Raw genomic sequence first — 23,480 nt, 5'->3', positions numbered from 1 at the left:
TCATAGCGTTAGGTAAAATATCAATTTAAGCTCATTTTTTCAAGGGATTGTTATGGTAGTGAATGTTAGGCTGTGACTATTCGTCAAATATATTACAGTGATAAATATCATGTTAAATGCACTAAGGTGGATTATTTCCATTTCCATCGGGATATTCTGTTTAGAAACCTCGCTCGTAAAACGTAGACATTTTCATCTATTTTTCTGTAGTAACTGTCAGTAAGTGATGTGTAAATAAATGTCTAGTTTGTTTTAACTGTATTTTGCCCGTGGAACAAATAATACCATAAACAATATGATAATTCGCAAACAACTTTATATATAATCGATCACCAACAATACCTTTTTCATATTTGTATATGGTTGCTCGTAGTTAATTTATAGTTAAAAATATATACTTGTAGATGAGTCATTGTTCATTTGTGAATAATTAAGGTTCTCTTGGTGAATTTGTCTTGTGTATACTGCTTATGTGATATTATTTCATTATTTCCACTAGTCATTGGATTAGTACTATCTCTCATGTAAATGCCAAAATTGTAAATAAAATACTTTTACATTTCAACAGTCAGTGGCGTATTTTGCAGATACCATCTCGAAATCGCAGAAGTGAAGAGGTGAAAAAATTTTATTCAGAAACTGGTGACTATAACCCTCCAAATCAAGATGCTATTGATAGATTTAAACGTCTTCGTTGGGGTGCATATATTCATGCACGAACTGGTCGAGCTAAACATTTATATAGGTAATGTATATATATATATATATATATATATATATATATATATATATATACTTCTTTTATTATACATTATTTCATTTTGAAAATATCCACAAAATTAATGTCATTGAATAATTTTGTTATAACGAATGGATATTAGTATTGTGTAGGTATTTAATCGAATTTTCTCCAACTTTGTGATATGTAGCCGAGTAATGAATAGTTATTCAAAGCAAAATAAACTAACTTGTACTTACCAAATCAAGTTTATTGAAAGTTTTATACTAGGTGATAGTTTGTGCGAATTTGTAGGGTTAGGGCTGATAGTTACCATTTTCTCGCACCAAGTATCTAAAGTTTTATATTCGTAGATATTGTTTCCAAGTGATTACGTTTAGCTAAATAAAACCTTAACTTGAACATTTAGTGATTATTTTTTAAAATGGAAATCTGTGTAGTTTTGTGATGTAAACCAATGATTGTGGTAAACTGCAAGATGAACGAAAATAATTATTTTTCAACAATGTATGTGTGCAGTTTTATTTGCATGAATTGTACTGAAGTTTGATCTGCGTTCGTGTCTTACAGTGAACACATTACCTTGAAACTACACCTCGGAAATTAGATACTTAACACTTTGTTTGTGCTCTTTATTTTCCAGTGGTTCTTGTAACAAAGTTTGTGTACGTATGAGTTACATTTGATTGTCGACTATTCTTTGCTTTTTTTACCGGTTTTACAATTTCAACAAACTTCAGTTTTTATTTATTTTTCCTTTTACATTGTTACACAGACGAAGTGAATCTGAATTAGATCGACGTTCCGAGCACATTTTGACCAATCGTGCAACAACTTTTTTAATAAATAATTTGCTAAATAGACAATGGCGAACACCAAAATATTATCCAAATGATATTTATGAACCATATCATCAAAGAACCGGGGTCCCTTGGGATTATAGATTACGGAAACCCAAATTCTTCCCTTGAATGTTATAATGCTATTTAGTTAAGTTTACACATAAACTCTTTTTAATGATAATACCTTTTATAATTGATCACATTCGGACTACAGGTAACGATAGACATTTAAATCTGTTTTCTTATACTCTTTCTCCATGGCTTTAAGGAAGAATAAATTGAGAAAAGCGGACAAGATACCAGGTGAAATGCAGCGAATAGTGCTTTTGGCATTTTTGTGGTTGTTACAGTTATTTAGTGACCTTTTGATTTAAGGTGAACACGAACAGCTATTATTACTCCATGTTAAGTGATGATATGTCATTAATGTGATAATGAGAATATGATAATAATTATAATCCCAGTCGAACAATCCGTCAAATGGATCAGTGAGCAGAGTTGACACAGGAACAAAGTATTGATAAGATAATACGATTTGAGCATGTCCATTTCGCTTCTGTACTGACTTCGCTGAATGCGTCGGGTTAGAGATTGAGTCGCTTGAGTTGCTCTTCGATTAAGTCAAGCACTTGGTTCATTTATCGGATGTGTAGAGTTCGAAATCTTCATCATCTACGAAGTCTTGGAGGTTGCGTTAGGTTCGTAGTAAGGCTCAGTACTTTAATGTGGCCAATTAAGTCGGGCGATGAAGTTATCGACGGGCTAACCACTTTAGTGACCCTGTATCTGACTCTGATTAAATCTTTTCTGATTGTGATCGAAATATACATCCCGGCTACCTCCGTATATAATCATCGACATAAATCGTGTTGGCGAATGACGGAATTAAAGTCAAATACGAGAATGAAGCTTGAGTGCGCATATTTCATACAATCGGCGATCTGAACAGACAACCAGAGAGGGGAAGCGAAACTAAACGATACGCATTGAAGAAGGCGAGTGAGCCGATTCCATTTGATAACGCGTGACTCAATATTTATATTCAGACAAAAATAAATTAGACACGTAATGAATAGAGCAAGCAATTAACACACATTCGACCACATAAAAACAGTCTGAGTTAATCAGCGAACAGTTGACAAGGTCGTAATATGGCTTGAGAAGAATAAATTGGTCTTTCCAGAAGCTAGAAAAACCTATGTGGGCTTGACATAGGGCCGGTCACTACAAGTTTTCCAACAAATAGCCTTAATTAGGTTATTTATTATCTATGGAAAATGATGCATATTTTATGCATTTCAGTAATTTTTTAAATGTTACTATAACAGATTCGAAAAAATTTTATAGACTTTCTTTGACGATGGCAGAAATCGATTATCAGACACATCGATTGGGAACGAAGATTTCACATCTGACTAACAAACGCTTCTTTAAAATAACCGTGAAAGTACAAAACCATTAACTTCTATTCGATAAATAAGTCTGGGAATTATTTTTTTAAATAAGAGAATTATTAACCATATTAGGAATCCAACTTTTTGTTAAATAATCTGCTATTTACAATTATCAAAACAAACTTTACAAAGATAACTATTTTTTCATCACAGTAAGTAAATGTCAAAAGCTTGATGTAAAAATATACTTATAGAGTTTATTACTTGTATCAGTTATTAATAGAATCCGGGATAAGACCATATTTCTCATTCTGTTGAGCTTCTGTGTAGAGGTACTCATGTCTCTGCAAGTACTGTAGCAAACGAGAGCAATGGGGGACAATCAAATGTGTTTGGGTAAAACATCACAGAATCGGTTGTGAAACCATACAATAAATTGTCAATCAATTGTCTCAAACTTGATCGTTCATTCGTATCCACACCAATCACTCTATGTTCTCGTTCTATTCTTTTCGATCTTAACCTTCTGCCACTAGGCATTTCATACACACATGCTACTTATATGTGTTGACATCAGTAGCATACACCACAGTACCTATGCCCCTTTCGATACAACATAAGACATCTGTTAAGGCATCACAGATGAACTGTCAGTTTACTTTTCATAAGCGTACGATATCATAACCCACTAACTTCGTGTTGCTTCAAAGTTGGAATGGATTACACTGGTGTTTGGACTGTAGTGAGATTTACTTGCATAAGATTGGCTGTCTTTAAATATGATAAAATCAACTTAATTTTTTTAACTGCTGATGTATCACATGGAAATAAAACGATATAATTCTGTACGAGAATTCACTGATTAGATCCGTGATGCATTCCAATGTATCAGAGCGTGAAAAACACTGAATTAAACACTTGAACACTGAGAAAAATTATTTGATGTTTCAAGAAATATCACCCCAAATCTCCAGTCACTGTAAGCATACTGAAGACATTACTCGAGAAGCTGCATGTTTTCAAAATGGTTTAGGCTATCAGCTGGTTACGTTTACTTTAAGAAGTAATGGAATCTTCGAATGTTATAACTTCTATATTTATTTATTTTGATAGATTCATAAGATGAGGCGAGTAGGCCTAGAACAAATTCCTTAAAAAATTGAAAAACTAGTTCAGGAATAAAATGATCTAATTCTTGTTGTCGGCCGCAATAAAAAAGGCAGTAGACTGATGAACGAAATGCTAGTCATTCTACAACTGCTCAAATATTTTGCCCAAGTAATATGCTTTGAAAGCTTGGAAATAAGTCAAAAGTATTTTGATTAATATAAGGTCTTCTCAAATACCAACACATTACAGAAGTATCAAAGCAGATAAACTGAACAACACATTCGAGAATTGAAATTCCCAAGCATAAATTTTCTTATGAGATAATCTCAACGCATAAGTTTTGTAAGGTTAGATTTCCAAATGATTTCTTTAAAAAAATATAAAGCGTTGCTATCCTAGCATGAGTATGTTATATTTTTGAATAATTTGAGCCAAGCGGATTGTTTTCGAACAGGGAACGAACTTACAAGCAGTTTACTAGGAAAAAGCTCAATATCTGTGTGTAGTTGATGTAGTAAAAGATAAATAATAAACACTGGTTTTCAGCACTTCACTTATTATGAACTATCACATAGGCGTTTCGATTAATGTAAGTCGATAACTGTTGTGCTTTTTCTCCACTTTAAGATACTTCCATAAAACTGCTTCGACATAAATAAAGAACGGACCATATTTTGTGTAATTTTAAGTTTCTTTAATTAACGCATTTTGGTTGGAAGTGAAATATCCGCAAGCTTTCTAGAGTTTTTCTATTTCTGAATCCTAGATAACTATTGACTGAAAACCCGGAAACCATTTTTCAGCTACTAACTATGGATAGACAGGTTGAGTCTTCAATATATTTGCTTGAAAAGACTAGCAATATCGAACTAATTCGCGTTTAATGGGTTATTTGGGGTTTAAATTTCTCCGTAGTGTAAGCTAAATATTCATCGAATCTATTACTTCAGGCGCTATGTAAAATGAGCAGCAAGTTGCGATAAGTCTACAAAGTATAATTAACTCGTCAACGAATTTTCTTTATTGAAAAGTATAAAAAAATAACCATCATCTAGTTGATGTCATTAGGAACATGGGACTAAAGGCAGGGATAAGAAAAGCAGGAGTAGTCTTCCTACAATTTAAGGATGTATGGAACTCGAAACAAATGTCAGCCAACACCGAAGTTAGAATTTCCAATAAAAACACCAAGACATTCCTATCGTATGAAACTAGAACTTAGAGAACTACTACCGTCATCATCAGACGGATACAGGTATTCATATACAGTGTACGCAAGATCCTTCAGATCTGTAGGCCAGACACCATTAGCAAAATCAACAATGGCATAGAAAAAACCAGATTCCAGTTAAGGAGAAATTTAGAGAAAGACGCTGGGGGTGCATAGGAGACACTGCAAGTTTATATATATCCGCATCACAAATTGAGCTCTAACTTGAAATTTCGAAGGTAAAAGAAAAAGTTGTTGACCAAAGAACATGTTGAGCCAGAAATCAAAAGAGTGGATATCACTCGAAAGCAACTGGAAAGGAGAGCCTAGGACAGAGTAGGTTTGAGATTTTTGTGAGAGGTCACGGGTATAAAGAAGTAAAAGCTTATGTATACAATTGAAGTTATTTACGGAATATTCATATTAATTTGTTATTCCTTAAGTGATAATTTTTTTACAAGATGTACTGGTTTTTCAAAAACTTAAGTAGAGTTGATATATCTGATATTTGACAAAGCAATTCTATTCACATCACCCAAGATCAAATTTTGAGATATTCACTTATGCCCCTAATCAAGCGGGATTAAAACAATGTGATCACGATTTGAATTTCCAGAGTCCATGTTTTTAGGGCTTTTTATAATTACTTTAAGCATCAAGAACAACATATCGATACTATCGGAAGTTTAGTTATTAATCAATCATATTCAAAATTATCTTATTTTTTCCAATAGTATAACAGATGAAAATAAGGTTGAATAAATGACATTGTAATAGTTTACTTGCCGTTTATGAAGTACTTTCGAACCAGTTGTTAGGAAAATGGAACAATGCTAACATAGCCTTACCGTCACATGTGATCTTGAACATTACCTCATTGAGAGTTTACTCTCTTATTAACTAAAATAATAAATGCTCTATTAAAATGGGTTATTAGCAAATAATTAGCGTTTCAAATAGTTTGAATTATTTCCGGTTAGCATTTTTTATTGAGTTAGTTTTCTACGGGATGGGGTCGCTAACCCATACCCAACCATATTCCGTTATCCGAGTTTGAGACCGGCAGTAGCCCCAGAGGGTATCCAGGCGGATTTATGAGTGAATAATCACTAAATATTATCGTAATGGAAGCACTAAATATTATCCAATTCAAAACTAACTTTCCACACATTTTAAAAACTAATTGAGTGACATAGTAACTAGAACTATCTTCACCACCATCACAATCAGAAATGTAAAAATTATTCAGTAATCATCGATAATTGGTTCGTGTATTAAAAAAATAAATTTCTGAAAGATGTGTGTTGTTGGATTCATTTTGTTCATATATTAACTGATCATTGAATAGTCTACAAATAACAAACTGTATTATTTGTTCTTTCGAAATATTGTATTAATTTATAATTCTGATATGATGGAAAGAAAAGTCCATTTTCGAGTGATTTACTCATTATGAGTTATTGTTCAAGATTACTTCCGTTTTGATTCAATGTAATGATTACTCAATATAGTATTTGTTTTCTTTTCCCGTATGATATTTTATTCTGTATAATATACGATATTCATGTATTCCATTCACATAAACTATGCTCAGTATGTGATTTGTTATGACTCTAAGTATTTTTCATATATGTGATTTCATTCTAATTATTAATCAAAATGGGTATACAATCAATATTTAAATGAGTGTATTTTCGACTATGTTGATCATCGTTGTCGTCGTGTTTTGGGGCTAATAAATCATCACTTAAACCAGTCTTTGTGTTCTTACTTTCGCGTTGTGGGAATTGCAGAGGTCCCTCGTTCCGAGTATAAGTGATAAGCGTTTCCGACATAAGAATCAGCGATGACCAGATACAAAAAGTAGCATTAAAAGAGCCAAAACAATAAGCATTCAAACGAAAAGTTATAACAAACTCTATAGATAGCAAGATACTTCATATCATTGAAATAAACTATTAATGATAGTGGATAATGATATCAAAAAAAATGTTATAATAAAGCGAAAATTAAAAGAACTACACTGTATTGTGAATTTCAGGTGCATTTTGATGGACCAGTTAAGAAATGGGTTAGTTTCCTAAAAACTAGAGTGACATTATATATATATATATATATATATATATATATATATATATATATGAATGAGTATTTGTACATTTATTTGGCAGTCTAATACCCGTTCTCACTCAAGTAGTCAGTTGGGGATTAGCGCGTAGCACACTGTGTATCAGTATCAGATTTCCTAAAGTTCAATTTTCAGTCTTAATGTAAATTAATAAACCAATCATATGGTGATGATCAATATTTACAGAAACGAACTATCAACTATAAGGTTACAGACTAAACCTAGCCTTGTGTACATTATCTCTAACAGCCGCATAACATCAGTCTACCCCTCATTGATAAGAAAAATGCCTAAAATTACAATGGATGCATTAATAATTGGTTACTGAGTTAAAATCAAATTAAAATACAAAATAAATAATAAAAAATAACCCATAGTGTCATTGAATAAGAAGAAGAGAATTCAGTGAAGAAAATTTTCTTTTCGACGAAATCATTTACTGGAGCTGTACATTCGTATATATAGTTATATGGAAAACAAATGTTTATAGGAGGATAGAAAAGATTGCATCATAAATTGATTCGAGACTAAATAACAAATGAGATTACGTACTAATCAAGGAGTAAGGAAGAAAATAATTTATGGGTCAGATAATAGTACAATTGACAAATACAAGTTTTCTTGAGTATTATTCAATCTATTATTATGACTTTTGTGTTTGTCGCTTTTCTTCATATTTGTCAGTTGGACTATTATCTGACCCATAAACGATTTTCTTCCTTACCCCTTGATTAGTATATAACCTCATTTGTTATTTATCCTCGAATCCATTTGGGAGATGCAATTTTTTCTCTCCTCCTATAGACATATATTTTCTACATAACTATATATCCAAATGTACAGCTTAAGTAAATGATTTCGTCGAAAACAAAATTTTCTTCGCTGAATTCTCTTTTTCTTATTAAATAATAAAAATATTACTTGTCATTAAATTGACATTAACCAATTCGATAGTGAATGGTCATCAAAATTACTTGGAATAATTTTATAAGACGATTATTGTTCAGACTTGGAATTTGACTTACGTAGTTAACAACAGTGGACATAATAAAGGCCTAATATAGAAACGTCTGGTTGCTAATAGGATATTTATTTTTAGACTAAGACTATTGGGGGAAACTAATAGTTCTATGATATATCATTCAGTCTGTAAATGACGAGATTAGAATTCCATTAAATGAATTGTATTTTACTCAAAATTTCATGGAAAAAATCCCTTAATCTTATGATCTCGAAATCATCTGTTTGTTTAGTAAATAATTCTTTTAAGCAATTAGTCCCTTTGATAAATTTCGATAATGCAATGAGAAGATGAAGGTCATGCGGGTTATGTAATATATTTGCTTAATATATTTCGAACAATCTGATCACATATATAATTGTTAAGACCTTTTTATATGTAAACTAAAAGGTCAGCTAGACAGATTTAAGGTAAGCCGTAACAAATAAACTACACAAAAACTACATTTAATTTTAATTCTTCTTTATTAATGCTCATCAACAAGATGTATTTATCATGAATTCGTGATCAACTTTAGTTTGAATTTATATATCTGCCTTTTTTAGATCTAGACAGGCCTCTGGATTATTAAAGTTACACATATTCAGTAAACCTTAATCATTGTATTACCATAATTCTATAAACAGTACTAATTTATTTCCCTAAAATATCGAATTTGACCTTAAAATTTCTGTTTTTCAGTTTACTCGAAGTAGTTTGAAAATACTTATGATTGTACATATTGATTCATTTTGTTTATTCCATCGCAGCCACTGTATTCCATCGGAATTCATGAAAAACAAATTGCTATCAATCATAGTCAGTTTTTAATAGATATGCGATATTTTGTAGACAGTTTTGGCTACTCATAAAAGCTTTCAAACTACCCTATTAAAAAGTGTCAATCTCAGCAAATCGACTGATATGCTTTATCTCTGATGATCTTCCAGAAGACTATTTAAGGATTGGTTTTTGCTAAAAGAAGTCAATCAATAAATAATGAATTAATATATCCCGCTGAAAAAAATAGTACATGATAACAACGTTGACTAATGCATTACTGAAAGTGATCCGCATCAACGGATTGAAATGAACGTATAAATACTTGTTCATATATTCTAATTTCAATCTCATATTGCGTATGCATCGTAACATGTAACCTTTTACATACCTAATGATTACGACACCTCAAACTTAATAAAATTTACATTTATTTACAAATTCTCAGTCAAAATAAAATGTATAAAATTTGTTTATCAAATAACAACTAAGCAATTGTAATTGAGATTATTTAACAACCTCTAATTTCACCTAATAATTCATCGTATCGGATTTTAATTTATTGGGTGATAAGAATTAAAATTAAAAAGGATTTTATTTCAAGAAAATTTGAACAACTGGATTGGTTTGTTGACTATAGATTGAGGAGAATTCGATATTAGTCGAATACTTATTTGAAAAAAGTGTCTCATTTTTTCTTAGAGATAGTCAGGAATACTTACATCTTGTTACACAGTCTAAATATGATTGCTTGACTATCATTTAGATGATAGATGATGATATTACTTGGATTCCTATAGCGAAATAGATGACTTAGGCTTTAAACATGTTATTGTTTGAAAAACTAGAATCGTGTTAATTAAGCCATCGTTTAACTAACTGATCTTGAACAAATTAGTTTATGATTATAGTAGTTCTTAAGACCAGAGACGTATAATATTCACAAATATAAGAACACTTGTGTTGGTGGAGATTTGTAGCTCAGGTGAATGATTTTGATGGAGTTTCGTTCTCTGAGCTGGATGGTTTGGTCCTAAAGCTTTCATCTTTCTTCTGAACGACATCATCAGTACAAACTTCATCAAGAACACTTGTGCAACTTAAGTGAATCCCACAATTACTGATTGTTTAGACAAAAAGTTATACTTACAAGATTCAGTTTATTTTCTTTATGACTTACTTTAAGCTAAATATTTTTTAGTAAATTGAATACTTTATTATAAATAACATGATTTATGATATTATGACTAGTCATTTAATTGAAATTGTAATTTGTATCTTTAACTTTCAGAAAAATATATAACAGTAGGTAATGCAAAATTTACCTGAATCTACGTTTTTTGTAAAACGATTTTCGTTTTATTCATTATAAAAAAGATGAAAAAAAGGGTAACATCAGTATGTTATTAGACTATACTTATTCATTAACTGTTTACAATTGAAAATGCTTTACATATTGTTATCAATAATAATAATAATAATGACTGACATTACTGAAAGCCACTTGAAAATATTAAATTTACATTTAACTTCTAACAATAGAAATGTAGACATGAAAATTTTCCGAATAGATTCTTTTAATTAATTATCATAACAAAACATTGATTCATTTGATAATTTGATACTTAAATTAGTATTAATAAAATATTACATGAATATTTTAATTAACTTAAAAGAGACTTTAACAAGTTATTAAGTATAAAATGAGCGGTGAGTATAAAATAACTTTTTTCACTTCATTGTAATATAGTTTGAAACTATACTACAATCAATCGTTTTAGGATGCTAAAGATTATTCCAATAATTATTAATTGCTTTAGAATTAGTTTATGATAAGTTACAAATGATTTCTCTTAGAAAGATCGAGGTCGGAAAGGAAGAATTGTTAGGATTACATACTTCCTTGCGCCTGTTGTTCCTCGTGGAGAAGCATGCTCCGCCCATCAGCACTCTCCATCCAACCATGTTCCGGGAAATCCTTTCCAATTCTTTCGATTTTTTGTACATTCTTTTCATGTCTGCTTTTATTTCACGACGTAATGTGGTCCTTGGCCATCCTTTTTTCCGTTTCCTTTCAGGATTCCACGTGCAGTTTGATGATTTCCGTAATTTATTTCTTGTCCACTTCTAACATCTTTTCTTTATTTCCTCTGCATCTAGAAGCTGGTTCGTTCTCTCATACAGTAGGATGTTGCTGATGGTATCCGAACAACGGACATCCAGTTTCTTACACAAACAATTGTTCATAAATACTTGTACATTTTTGATGATGGTTATGGTAGTCCTTCAAGTTTCAGCTTCGTACAGTAGAACTGTCTTGATCTTCGTATTGAAGATTATCACTTTGATATTGGTTTATAGTTGTTTTTAGTTCCATATGTTCTTCAACTGTAGGAATGCTGTTCTTGCTTTGCTAAATCTCTCCTTTACGTCTGCATTGGATCCTCCTTGTTCATAGATGATGATACTCAGGTACGTGAAATTTTCCATCTCTCCCAGTTTCTCCATCAAGTGTGATTACGTTGATTTTCTCCGTGTTGTAATCGAAGATCTTGCTTTTTCACCTGTGTATGTTGAGACCTACTGATGCAGAGGCTGCTGATACAATGGTTGTCTTCACCTGCATTTGTTGATGTGTATGGGATAGAAGGGCCAGGTCATCTGCTAAGTCCAAATCGTCTGATTGATTCTGAGCTGTTCATTGTATTCCGAGCTTTACCTCATTTGTTGAGGTCTTCATAATCCAGCCGACCACCAGAAGAAAGAGGAAGAGTAAGCAGCCTTGTCTGACTTCGGTTCTTAATTGGAGTGCATCTGCCAGCTGTCCTCCATGCATGACTTTGCACTGTAGTCCGTAGTATGAATTCCGTTTGAACTTAACAATCTCAGGTACACCATAGTGTCGAAGAAGTTCCCATGATGCTCTCCTAACCACATTGTCAAGCACCTCATAGTCAAGGAAGGTAATGTATAGTGACGAGTTACACACAACTGATTGTTCAACGATTATCCGTAGTGTCGCGATTTGGTCCGTGCCCGACCGATCATTACGGAATCCAGCCTGTTGATCTCGAAGTTGGGCATCTACTATATCTTCCATCTGGTTCAGCAATACTCTACTGAAAACTCTTCCTGGTACCGACAGTAGTGTGATACCTCTGTAGTTTTTACATTTGCTCAGATCTTTCTTTGGCATATCGATGAGGTATTCTTCTTTCCAGTCCATCGGCACTTGTTCTTCCTCTCAAATCTTTCTGAAGCATACTTGTAGTTACTACTATATCTGACTTCCATTTTTCAGCTGGCATATTGTCAAGTCTTGCTGCTTTCCCAATTTCATTTGTCTGATGGTCGTCCTGATTTCTTCGATCTTTGGTGGAGTGTCATCTATACGAAGGTTTTAATTACTGCTTTGATGTCCGATGGATACAGTGGAGCTAGTCTATTTAAGAGTTCCTCAATGTGTTTCACCCCTCTGTCCCTGTTTCTGAGTCTCAGTGATTCGCTTGTTTTGTTTGCACTTGATTGGTTTCTCTGGTTTGCCATATTTCCCTGACGGTTTCTTCGTTGTGTCATGAAGTTGTCTCATATTTCGTTCTCTTGCAGCTTTTCCCACTGTCGATTCTAGATCTCCCACGTATTTATACCTGTCGGCTCTAATGCTTTACTTCACTTGAGTGTTTGCTCCTGTGTAATTAGCCTGTACCTTCACTTTCTCTGTTCTTGTTCGGCTGTTGCTAATTGCTGTCTTCTTGTTATTCCTTTCTTCAATCTTAGCCAGGGTTCCCATAGAGATCCATTCCTTATGTTGATGATGCTTCTTGAGGCCTAGAACCTCCTGATACGTTGAAGTTAGTGCTCCTTTGTTTTGTTTCAAGTTGTCCTCCATAGTAGTTTCTTCTTCTTTAGATCTTGTAGGGCTTGGGACATGTTGCTGAAAACTCTCCTGAATTCGTTGAGTTTGTCAGTATTTCATAGGAAGGCAGTATTGAACCTCTGTACTGTTGTTTCCCAAGCTGTCCAATGTTTCTCTAGCTTCAATTTCATCTTGACAACCACCAGGTGATGATCTGAAGTGATGTCTGCTCCTCTGTTGGTTTTCACATCCTCCATTGGCCGTCTGAATTTTTTATCGATGTAAATATGGTCGATCTGGTTGGCTGTAATGTGGTCCAGTGATACCTATATAGCTTTGTTTATGCGTCTGTGTAGGAATATTGTGCCACCTGTAATCAATTTGTTGAATGCACATAGATTTGCCAACCTCTCACCATTTTCCTAGTCCATGTCGCCACATGACATCCTCATATTTAGTGTTCTCCATTCCGACTTTAGCGTTTAGATCTCTCATCAGGATGATCAGATCTTTTGATGGGCACTTTACTTTGATTAATTTAAGCCTCTCATAGAACTGATCTGTATCGTTGTCATTGCTATTGTTGGTGGGTGCATAATGCCAAATAATATTCAGTGACTCCCTCCTTTGTTTTGAAAGACTTTTTGATGATTCTGGGTCCATGAGATTCCTATTCTATGAGCGCTTCCTTGGATAGCATCAGAGAAACTCCCTACGTGTGCAAAGAATTTTCTTCTTTGTCAGCAGAGTACAGCAGCATCTCTCCTTAACCTATTTCTCTTGTCCAGCTTGAGTTCAATGAGTTTCACTTATCCCGACCAATGCCAAGTGGTATCTCCTCATTTCCGTTGCTATTTAACTGAACCTTCCGGTCTTCCACATTATGCAGACACGCCATGAGCCTATATTATTATACTATTATTGTATTTATTGTTGCTCTGGCTGTTAGGAAAAGCATCGGCCTCGTGAATTCCGAAGAATATTGACTTTTGCCATGAGGCGTCGTAATTCTTCTGAATAATGATCCCTCAATTCAGAGGGCAAAGTTGAAATGGTTTGATTTGTTTGTTCTGGTTAACGTTTTTCAACAAAACTGTTTTCTATGGGATTGCGTTATCGACCCCACGCCCAACCCTCCTCTTTCACTCGGGTTTCGGACCGGCAATTACCCTAGAAGAGCTACAGGAGTATAGAAATGCAAAACTCGTAGCATATCGATATATTCTTCAAAGCAAGCCAACAGCAGATAAACTAATAATGATACCCCTTATTTTATCGAGAGTTTTTAGATCTTTTGTTAGTAGGAATTAACAGTTTCATATGCTGTTGAAACCCAAGATTAAAATAATTCTCAACAATAATTGGTAATATCCTACAAAGTCAGGCCGGTTTCAACTAACTCATGAGAGACATCAAAAATATTTTGGGCGATTCATTTCAAATTTGCTTAAATTTTTTTGCATTAGGTTTTAAAAGCCAGTGTAAAAGAAATAGAAAAGCGCTACTGAATTTCTTTGCTTTGGGAAATCAGCGTTTCAACATTTTTCTTCGACATTCGTCTCGTATTCATTTTCTTAATGATTACTTGAAGCTATCGAATAAATGCGTGTATCTAGCGTAATACTCTTAATTTTCAGTTGTCATTACTTTCAAGTTATAATATTGATTACAGTTTAAGAAGCGTAGTGGTGTACTGAAACTAAGAAAACATTCTACCTAACGAAAACCAACAACAGATGGTAGTCATCATATTAAACCTTACTGAGAAAAATAAATCTTGTTTCCTGGTTAGTCAAAAATAAGTTCTGATACACATACAGCAGAGTTCGTACTGTAATTCAAAACATTACATGCTAAAAACGCAGTTTTACAAGCTTTGAAATGAAATAATTAACGCAGTCGTCATTGACAAAGACAAATCATTCAATAAACAAGTCTTTGTCATCTTGATATTGATCAGTTTCAGCAAAATGTGCAAAGGAAAAACTAATATTTGTCAGACAAAGAAAATTCATCGAATATGCCTTGAAAACTTTTACTGCGTCTTGAGCAAAATTTTAGTTTCGTGACAGATTATTTTCTGATGTTTTCAAATGGTCTTCCTTTATTTGATTTATTTACATTAGATGTAATTAATTTTTGGTTGGTTAATAACTAAATGTTCATCTTCAATGCCACACCCATTTTACTGAACTGCTTGCCTCTCTTATAGCTTGAACTATCGTTGTACAGATAATTTTGTAAAGTTCATCACAATAAATAACCTTTTTCTAACTTCTCCGTTGAAATATTCTCTGTTGAGCAAACCCCTGCCTAACAATAATTAACGAAAAAACACCTGCTTAATTCTAGTTAATAAAATATGTAAATATCAAGATTAGTAAATATGAAATCATTGGATAGTCATCACTTCATATAGGGCAGTAGTGTATAAAGGATCAATAAACATAAAATGAATAGTTTAAAAGAAGAGATGTAAAAAACTTACGGGAAGAAAGGTAAATCTTCAAACTACTTCACTGTCGTGCTAAGAATGACACCATGTCTAATAAACTCTGTCCGAATAAATATTTAACAATCTGTTTTATCAATATTTATTATTTGGTTGCATTAAACCTCTTCTCAAACAAATATATTGTAATAATACTTCAACAAGAGTAATTACTTTTAAATAGAGTGGTACTATTAAAATAATTCATTGCTCATTATAAGTAATTATTATTGTACGTAATAAGAAATACAGTAAAAATTAAAAGTGAATTAAGTATAAATCAACCGTTAAATATAATCCATATCAGTTCACATATAGACGTTTTTACTACATTATTTCTCTGTTCAAAAAATGTACACAAATACCAAGCTTCATAAATACATCACGTTCTATCAGTTAAAGTTGACAAATATTTATCAGTGTAGTTTTATCACCGCTGGTAACAATGAAAGTACCAGAATGCACAAGTAAAGGGTATAGAATAAAATAAATGAATATATATATATATATATATATATATATATATATATATAGAGAGAGAGAGAGAGAGAGAGAGAGAAAAGAAACTAAAAACATAACAGTTCAAGAAGGAAAAAGAAAATTCATTTATTTACATATCACTTGCATGTAGATGAATATAATTAGAGAGCAGTGAAGAAACAAATTTAAAGTTAAGTGATGTAGTGTTTACAATTTTATAGTTAAGTTGAAAAAAGGTGTACTCATTTACGTACACAAACGTGAGAAGGTACCTTAAAATTGGTTAACTGCTAAGCAATTACCATGGCGATGCTGAAATGACATTAGCAAGAATTCTGAAGAATAAATTTATTTCATCACACCATTAATAGAAAGTTTATAATGATTCAATTGTAAGATTCGACGTTCCGCTATGATAACACGGTAGAACAAAACTAAATTCATTGTTGTAAATACTGTGAAACTCGAAAGTAGAATCCAACTAACAACAACTGGTAACTTGTGCCTGTTAATGATTCCCCATCCAAATAACGACAGTGTAAGACATATACGAAAGATGATAAATGTAACTATTTAGAAATGGAATAATAAAAAGAAAGGGGGATTCTTATTGAAACATAAACAAGTTGATTTATTTCATGTTATAACTTTTCAAGTGGAGTAATTTCACGAAATCCACTGAATGGTCATACACATTCTGAGTTGATCCATATCATATTGATAAGTACGTAAGTCATCAAAAGTGTATTCAGCAAATTTCAGTTAAAAGAGACAAAAATATGTCATTTATTTGGCAAAACTTACATTTCACCTTTGTAAGTAAAATATATAATCACATTTACAAGTGATATTTAAAAGTAGGGGATAGTCGGGAAAATAAAACTACAAAATAACAAAACGGATGACAAAAGTTAATTTTAGATCTCTTCATTGTTTCCTATCAAGCTCATAAGCAGGTAGGCAGTTATTACGATTGATTGTTTGCTAGTAATATGTTATTTCAATAGAGCTTCAAATATATCAGGTGACAAAATGTAAATTTTGCAAACTGAAATTACTAACAGTTTTACTGTATAGGTTAGCTAATGCATTTTACATAAGTGTAAAATCTAAATGGTAAACGAGTGAACAAGTCAAGTTTGCAAAATATATCAAATTTTTTTAAAAGGGATCACTAATTTTATTCCAGTTATCTATTATTCTCATGATCGCTGCTTTCTTACATCTATATTTGCTAAATTTTCAAAAATAAATACAAATCTATTTATTCACTAAAATAAGCGCATAATTTTCTGACAGTTGAACGGAATTCTCAGGAGTGTAATATATCATGAGGGATACTTTTGTGAAAAAAGCAACAATATTGGTGGAACAATGCGTTTAAATAAGTCAACTAGGTTTCAAAGGTTATGCATTAACAGTTTAGTTAAACCTCTTAGGACAGATCGACAAAAAGAAAGTGGCATTTATTCATGAAGTAACTATCTTAGAGAGTAAATGGATGCTTGATATGTAATTATGATTTGAATGAAAAGATGAACTGTTTAACAAATTGGTTAAAAATCGTAATTTGTAGGCTTTACAAAAATCCTACACGTGTATAAGTTTTTACGAATTATATGTACGTAAAACTAAGTATCATGACAAATGATTCCGAAAACAAACCCATACAAAGGTCAAGAAATATTGACAATCGATTTGTCAATCCTGATGACGACTGATAAGTGTCACTAAGATGCACCAAAAACAGTAGGTATGCTAATCGTTTCTTTAAAAGCACCTTTTATAAGTACAATTTTTCCCATAGAGACTTCCTTTACACTAAAAAACCTAATATTTGGAAGGCTAGGGTCATACTGAGATAACTTGCATGAAATGTATGCACCTTTTAAACCACCAAATAAAAACAATGAAAACCATGAAAGGAAACGCAATGACTTACTGATATTTGCAATAGCATTAAGGCGGTATGTTACTGACTCAGGGTCGATGTTAAGTAATATCATTAACTTTCTTGCGTGAAGAAATATGCTGTTTAGCTCCATCAAAAGCCCAAACAATGCGTAACAAACAAGAATCCTATACCAAGATACAACGTAAAAGCAGGTTAAAACCTAAGTTAAAAAGCTGATGAAAACTTAAGGGCAAAAGGCTACTGTAATGTGATGCAATATTATCTCCAACGATCTTAGTCCAACACCGCCACATATATTATGATAAATGTCGTGAACAAAGTAACCTGGTAAAATAGAATTATGATGAATTTAGTATACCTGTCGCGAAACCCATAATATTATAAGCGAAAACGTTCTCTGAATCTATGACATTACCGACTAGGTCAGGATAAGAAATAAGGCTGAAATAAATATTTTGTCAACCGAAACTCACCAAATAAGCGAACTTAGTCCGGATATAAAAGCGTGGATTATGGAGATGGAGTAATTTCTTAGTCTTATGAACAAGTAAGTGTTTCTCGTAGTTTTATTGCTCGATTGACATGTTCGAAGGGCATAGTCAATCATGTAAAACAGTAGAAATGCAGACACTGAAGTAGCGTGACTATTACTGAGGCCTATGTCGGCATTCAAAACTCGACCATACAAGGTCATATTTCTTGACCCGCTGCTCTTCAAGTATCCTTTAATGACTCACTTAAACAAGATTATAATGCAGTAAGTAAAATTTCACTTTAACTCAAGATGTTACGGAAGCACTGATCTACCGGAAAAAATGCACAAAGACAGTTTAAATAACCGAAGGTTTTTTGATATGATAATCATTAATATTGACCATTCAGCTCTTCATAACAGAGAGTGAACACAATCTTTTCATAATCAGTCAAAACTTCACTAGAGTAATAAAGCGAATCTACCATAAAATGTATTGACTACGTCCTACACCATACAAAAAACAATCATTTTCAAAATAGGCTTGTTTTAAATTATCGAATATTTGTATTAATAAATGTTCTTAGATATATCATATTGTGGCCCACGTCATCAAATTGAGCAGATATTCTTAAAGCTTGCGAATTTGTTAATAACCTTATACAGTATATCACTGTTGGTGCAATTCTTTCCCGACACTCGTAGAATAATAAGTAAGGTGCCTTCAATTTTTAGACGAAAGCTGTTTGCACGCCTATATGTACATGAAAAGACAGCAAAACCTTAAATTTACACTCAATTTAGTTCAGCATGAAACAGAACCATGAAACAGAAAATTCAAAACACCTCAACAGTTCGGTTCGCCCTGTACAGTTAAAAATTTTCTGGTAAAAACATTATACCATACGCCAAGGAAGTAATAAGTACCGAGGAGTCAAATAGAATCTACTAGATACTAAAGTGGTAGTTTTGAAGCTTTGTGTTTATTGACGTTAGAAGTGATGCTGTCAGGGTTTGCTATTGCACTACTTTTAGTGCTATCAAGGAAATCCAACTCTCAGTTTCTCTATATCCTCCCTCACCTATATTAAGTACATGAAAAACTTCTATGACTTATACCACCATAATCAATCCTGGCTATTATGGAACTGTGGTTGGATGAAGTCTCAGGTATTCTCTGTTGATGGTGAGTATACTTGAGTTATATGGAGACGAAGTCCGCCCGCACTGTCGTGGTATACAAGTTATGAAACTCACTTAATAACGGCATAAAATAAATAAAACATAATAAAAGTAATGTATTATAGGGAATGACAATAGAGGTAGATGATGAAAACAAGGCTGCATGCGGTTGATGCTCAGGAAATTACGAGGAATTTATTAAATATTGCGCTTAGAATGGTCAATACTTTGTACATAATACCATATATATTTGGAGAGTTAGATAAAGATCGTCTTGTTTAATAAAGTGATATTTACAAATAGTTGCTGAATGTCGTGGAGGCCATCTTAAGTTCGAGAGATGGTTGTTTCATTTAATATCAAATTACCTTATACTTTTTCATGGCACATTCGGTTTAAAACACATGAAAGTTCAAATCGTGGCGCTTGAAAAGCATGCAAGCACTTGCGTAATTCTAGCCGTTGCAGACATAATATGCTTCCCTATTTATTATTTGTTAAACTTTATAATCTCCTTTCTTTAATTCATACCATATGGAATCCAGTAAATAGTTTTGCATGTTGTCGACGTTGATGCTGACCTCATTAGTTTTGCTGGACACACGCTAGCTAGAAATTCTCCATCACACACCAGGACCGGATCACTGTTGTATTCGCTGAGCCTCGCATCTATAGCATTAACTAGCTAGATTAGACCAAGATATCGATAGCTTTCCAAAAAATCACATCGAATCTCTCCAATTACAACTTCTGATTTAGCTAAGTTGGTATACTTTGATTAATTTGGTTTTACGTGTAAAGACGTTGTCAGACTCCGAATGCCTGTGGTAGTTTCTAATAATATAGTTTTTAGATTGAAGTAAATTGGATAAGACAAAATAGATTACCGTGTAGCGCATAGTACGATATGCAACTAACGGCACCCGGCAGTGTAAAATTTTGCAACATCAGAAATGATTGTGTTAGAATAAAAAAATGTGCAGAAAAATATGTGCATTCATAGTCATTATCGCTGGCTGTGATATCATTGTGATTCAGCCAACTAGTAAGGAGTGAGGTTATGCTACGTTCAATCGTTGCATGCCACGGATCTGATCGAACAGAAAATCTTCGGCTCCTTTAGTTCCCCTGGGTCTCCAACATGCTTCTCGAAAGCCATCGCAATAATGATGTCAATCATCATTTTCTTTTATCTCGGAATTTTTGTTTTTCAGCCTTCTCAGCATGTCTTACAGTTGCTTTGTTTGTGTAATAACTGGATTATACACCTCCCATTTTCAGTTCTCATTTCACTGGAAAACACGACCCATCGCCATGAAATCGTAAACCGTGTGAGAGAATTAGGATGAATTATTCCTTCAATCAACAATAATCTTACAGTACACATAATCTTATATAGTTAGCCAGATTTTGTTTGTATTAACTACTGCGAATGATATTTTTCACTTTTTGTTGAGAGATTTGGATTATGCTACATGATGCTGTGAACATATTTTTAATGACATAAACGTTGATGAGCAATCTCTATGTTGTTGCTAGAATTCGTCCCTCGACTCTTCAGTATGTTTTTCTGTTTTGAAATAAATTATAGTTCTAATTTTTTTGATATTACTCTTCACACCTGACCATTTCAAATTGTTGTGGACGGAATAGAAGAAGCTTTCCCCAGGAGAAACCTAGGTATATTGACGATTATAGAGAAAAAATTGGTGGATGATAATAAGATTTCTTCTCTTGTCTTTAAAAATAGATCACGTTTCCTCTTAAAGGACTCCTGAGAAGTCGCTCTTACTAGCTCAGCCGGCAGCGAATTACAGAATTTGACAACTCATAAGGAGTGGAAGTTGTGTTCATAGTCTGGTCTCATTTCCCCCAAATTTACTATAGCGGTTTCCCCAAAATTTCCCCAAAATGTGCCGAGTTTTCCCCAAAATTGGCAGCTTGGGAATATCCAGAAAATTCAAGGATACTGTTAGCCACTAGAAAATCGCCTATAAGACGCCTATAATCTAATGAGAAAAGGTTTAGTGATTGTAAGAACCCCTCATAAGGCTTGGATTTGAGTCCCCGAAGTGATTTCTTGGCTCGCCGTTGGATATGCTCCAGAGTGTCCTTATCCATTTTAAGTGAGAGAGGAAATGTTATGTTTCTGTATTTTAAATGGAGACGAATAAAACTGCTAAAATTTAAATGATGATTAAAACAATGAACTACCTTGCAAGTAAATTTGTCACTGTTAAAGCATGGCAAAGACAAAGCATTTCGCATTGTGACTGCCAAAAGTATTGTTGAACTCATTGAAATTGCTTTATATATATTTATATATATAACCACCCAAACGTTTGTGACGAGATTATTCGCTTTCGTCAAACAATCACTTCGCTGAATTTTAGTCACTTTGAACATGTTGTACAGCAAATGCACTCATATTTTATTTTCAATGAAAACATTTATTATGGACACGTACTTTCAGTTATAAAAGTATCAAAAACGGTACCGTACTAACTAATAATTAACATGGAAATCTATATTATTTACCTTTAGTTGATGTTTCAGAGCTCATTATTGTGAATGTAACTTGATAGATGCGATGCAATGGTCGGAACCTGAACTCGGAATGTGTTATGAATATTCAATTAGGTTGCCTTTGATAGACCATTCAGTTAACGTTTGTGCCACATATTCAGCATCGTAACCAAGTTTTAATAAAATTGCACCGGTAGAGGACGGTGTATGTTTCTTAATTTCTATCAATTTAATGGTTCGAAAGCTTCTATAGTATTTCGAGTCGCTAAGCCCATCAGGCATGATTGAACTACCTAGGTTGCGGAAGATTTAACATTTAAACATGAATATCTGCTCATTAACGTAAGGAATCAGTTTATTTCATTTGGTTGTTGACGACTTACCTTCAGTTGCCTGGTCAAAAGCTGCTTTAAATAAACGTGGAAGCCAAGTTTGACAGACAGCTGAGTTTCGATTCATCAAAACTAATCAGCAAATCTATGTTTTACTTTGAACGGCTGAGAGTCAAAGTAACTAGTTATTAGTGAAGATATGAAAATTTCAAGACATGTATGTCAGTAGAATATTTGAGAAAAGTTACATAATTGTCCATGGAATTTCAGTTTGAAAGACAGAATGATGTCAATATTTGACGATGATGTGTGGGGTAAAATGACAGTAAAACCATGCAACTTGAGGGCTAAAGAATTTCGGTTATGATTTTACTACAAAGTAAGCAAGCCTACTCTGTTAAAGAGTATGTTACATATTTTCCATTCAATAGTTAACATGCACATCCTTTTAAAGAAATCACCACTGTTTAGTTCTTGTCATAATTAATCAACGTACCATTATTTTTACTTCATTTGAAATTCACCTTTTGCACGAAAGTTTGGTATGGCACTGTGGACTAACGTACACTTTGAAGGCTGAAATGTATATTAAAAGCAACTTAATTAAAATTGGTCCGAATTATATTGACTTTGTTGCATCAAAATAGACATATCGGAAGAACTTGGACTTACATTTACCAGGTTTGTATGGTATAACGCTTTCCATCGAGTGAATCGATTGGCCATAATCTATTTACATAATACTTAAATTGTTGCAAATAGTTGGCAGTATCTACTAAATTTTAAGTAGTCTAATACAGATATTTTGTTAAAGTGCAGTGCATCTTATAATGAAAGAGCCAGAGTTTAAGAATTTGACCTGTAGTGTTCAAGCCACACACACTGTTACGTCGTATTTGTCAGCCACAATTTTTGAAGGACCATCAATTTTACATGAATCGGCGTCTGAAAGTTAGGTGCATTTTAAACTTGATGGACGCACCAATCGCGTGAAGTATTTTCGATCTCTATTTTGACTATTTG

The 23,480-nt window shown here is 33.0% G+C and overlaps 1 protein-coding gene across 1 annotated transcript; it reads right to left on the bottom strand.

Moving 5' to 3' along the window:
* Nucleotides 1–14,871: 14,871 nt before the first annotated feature.
* Nucleotides 14,872–18,664, bottom strand: MS3_00009352 (uncharacterized protein). Its single transcript, XM_051217718.1, has 5 exons — nucleotides 18,419–18,664; nucleotides 18,304–18,386; nucleotides 18,187–18,269; nucleotides 17,973–18,144; nucleotides 14,872–16,599 (listed from the first exon to the last, which is right to left on the bottom strand). The coding sequence occupies exons 1-5, from the start codon at nucleotides 18,637–18,639 to the stop codon at nucleotides 16,379–16,381; spliced, it is 780 nt and encodes a 259-aa protein (XP_051073959.1). The 5' UTR covers nucleotides 18,640–18,664; the 3' UTR covers nucleotides 14,872–16,378.
* Nucleotides 18,665–23,480: the final 4,816 nt, after the last annotated feature.

Source organism: Schistosoma haematobium, chromosome 1 (assembly GCF_000699445.3).
Source record: "Schistosoma haematobium chromosome 1, whole genome shotgun sequence".
NCBI lineage: Eukaryota > Metazoa > Platyhelminthes > Trematoda > Strigeidida > Schistosomatidae > Schistosoma > Schistosoma haematobium.
The sequence above is the reverse complement of the archived record's forward strand: the minus strand, read 5'-3'. Positions and strand labels throughout refer to the sequence as shown.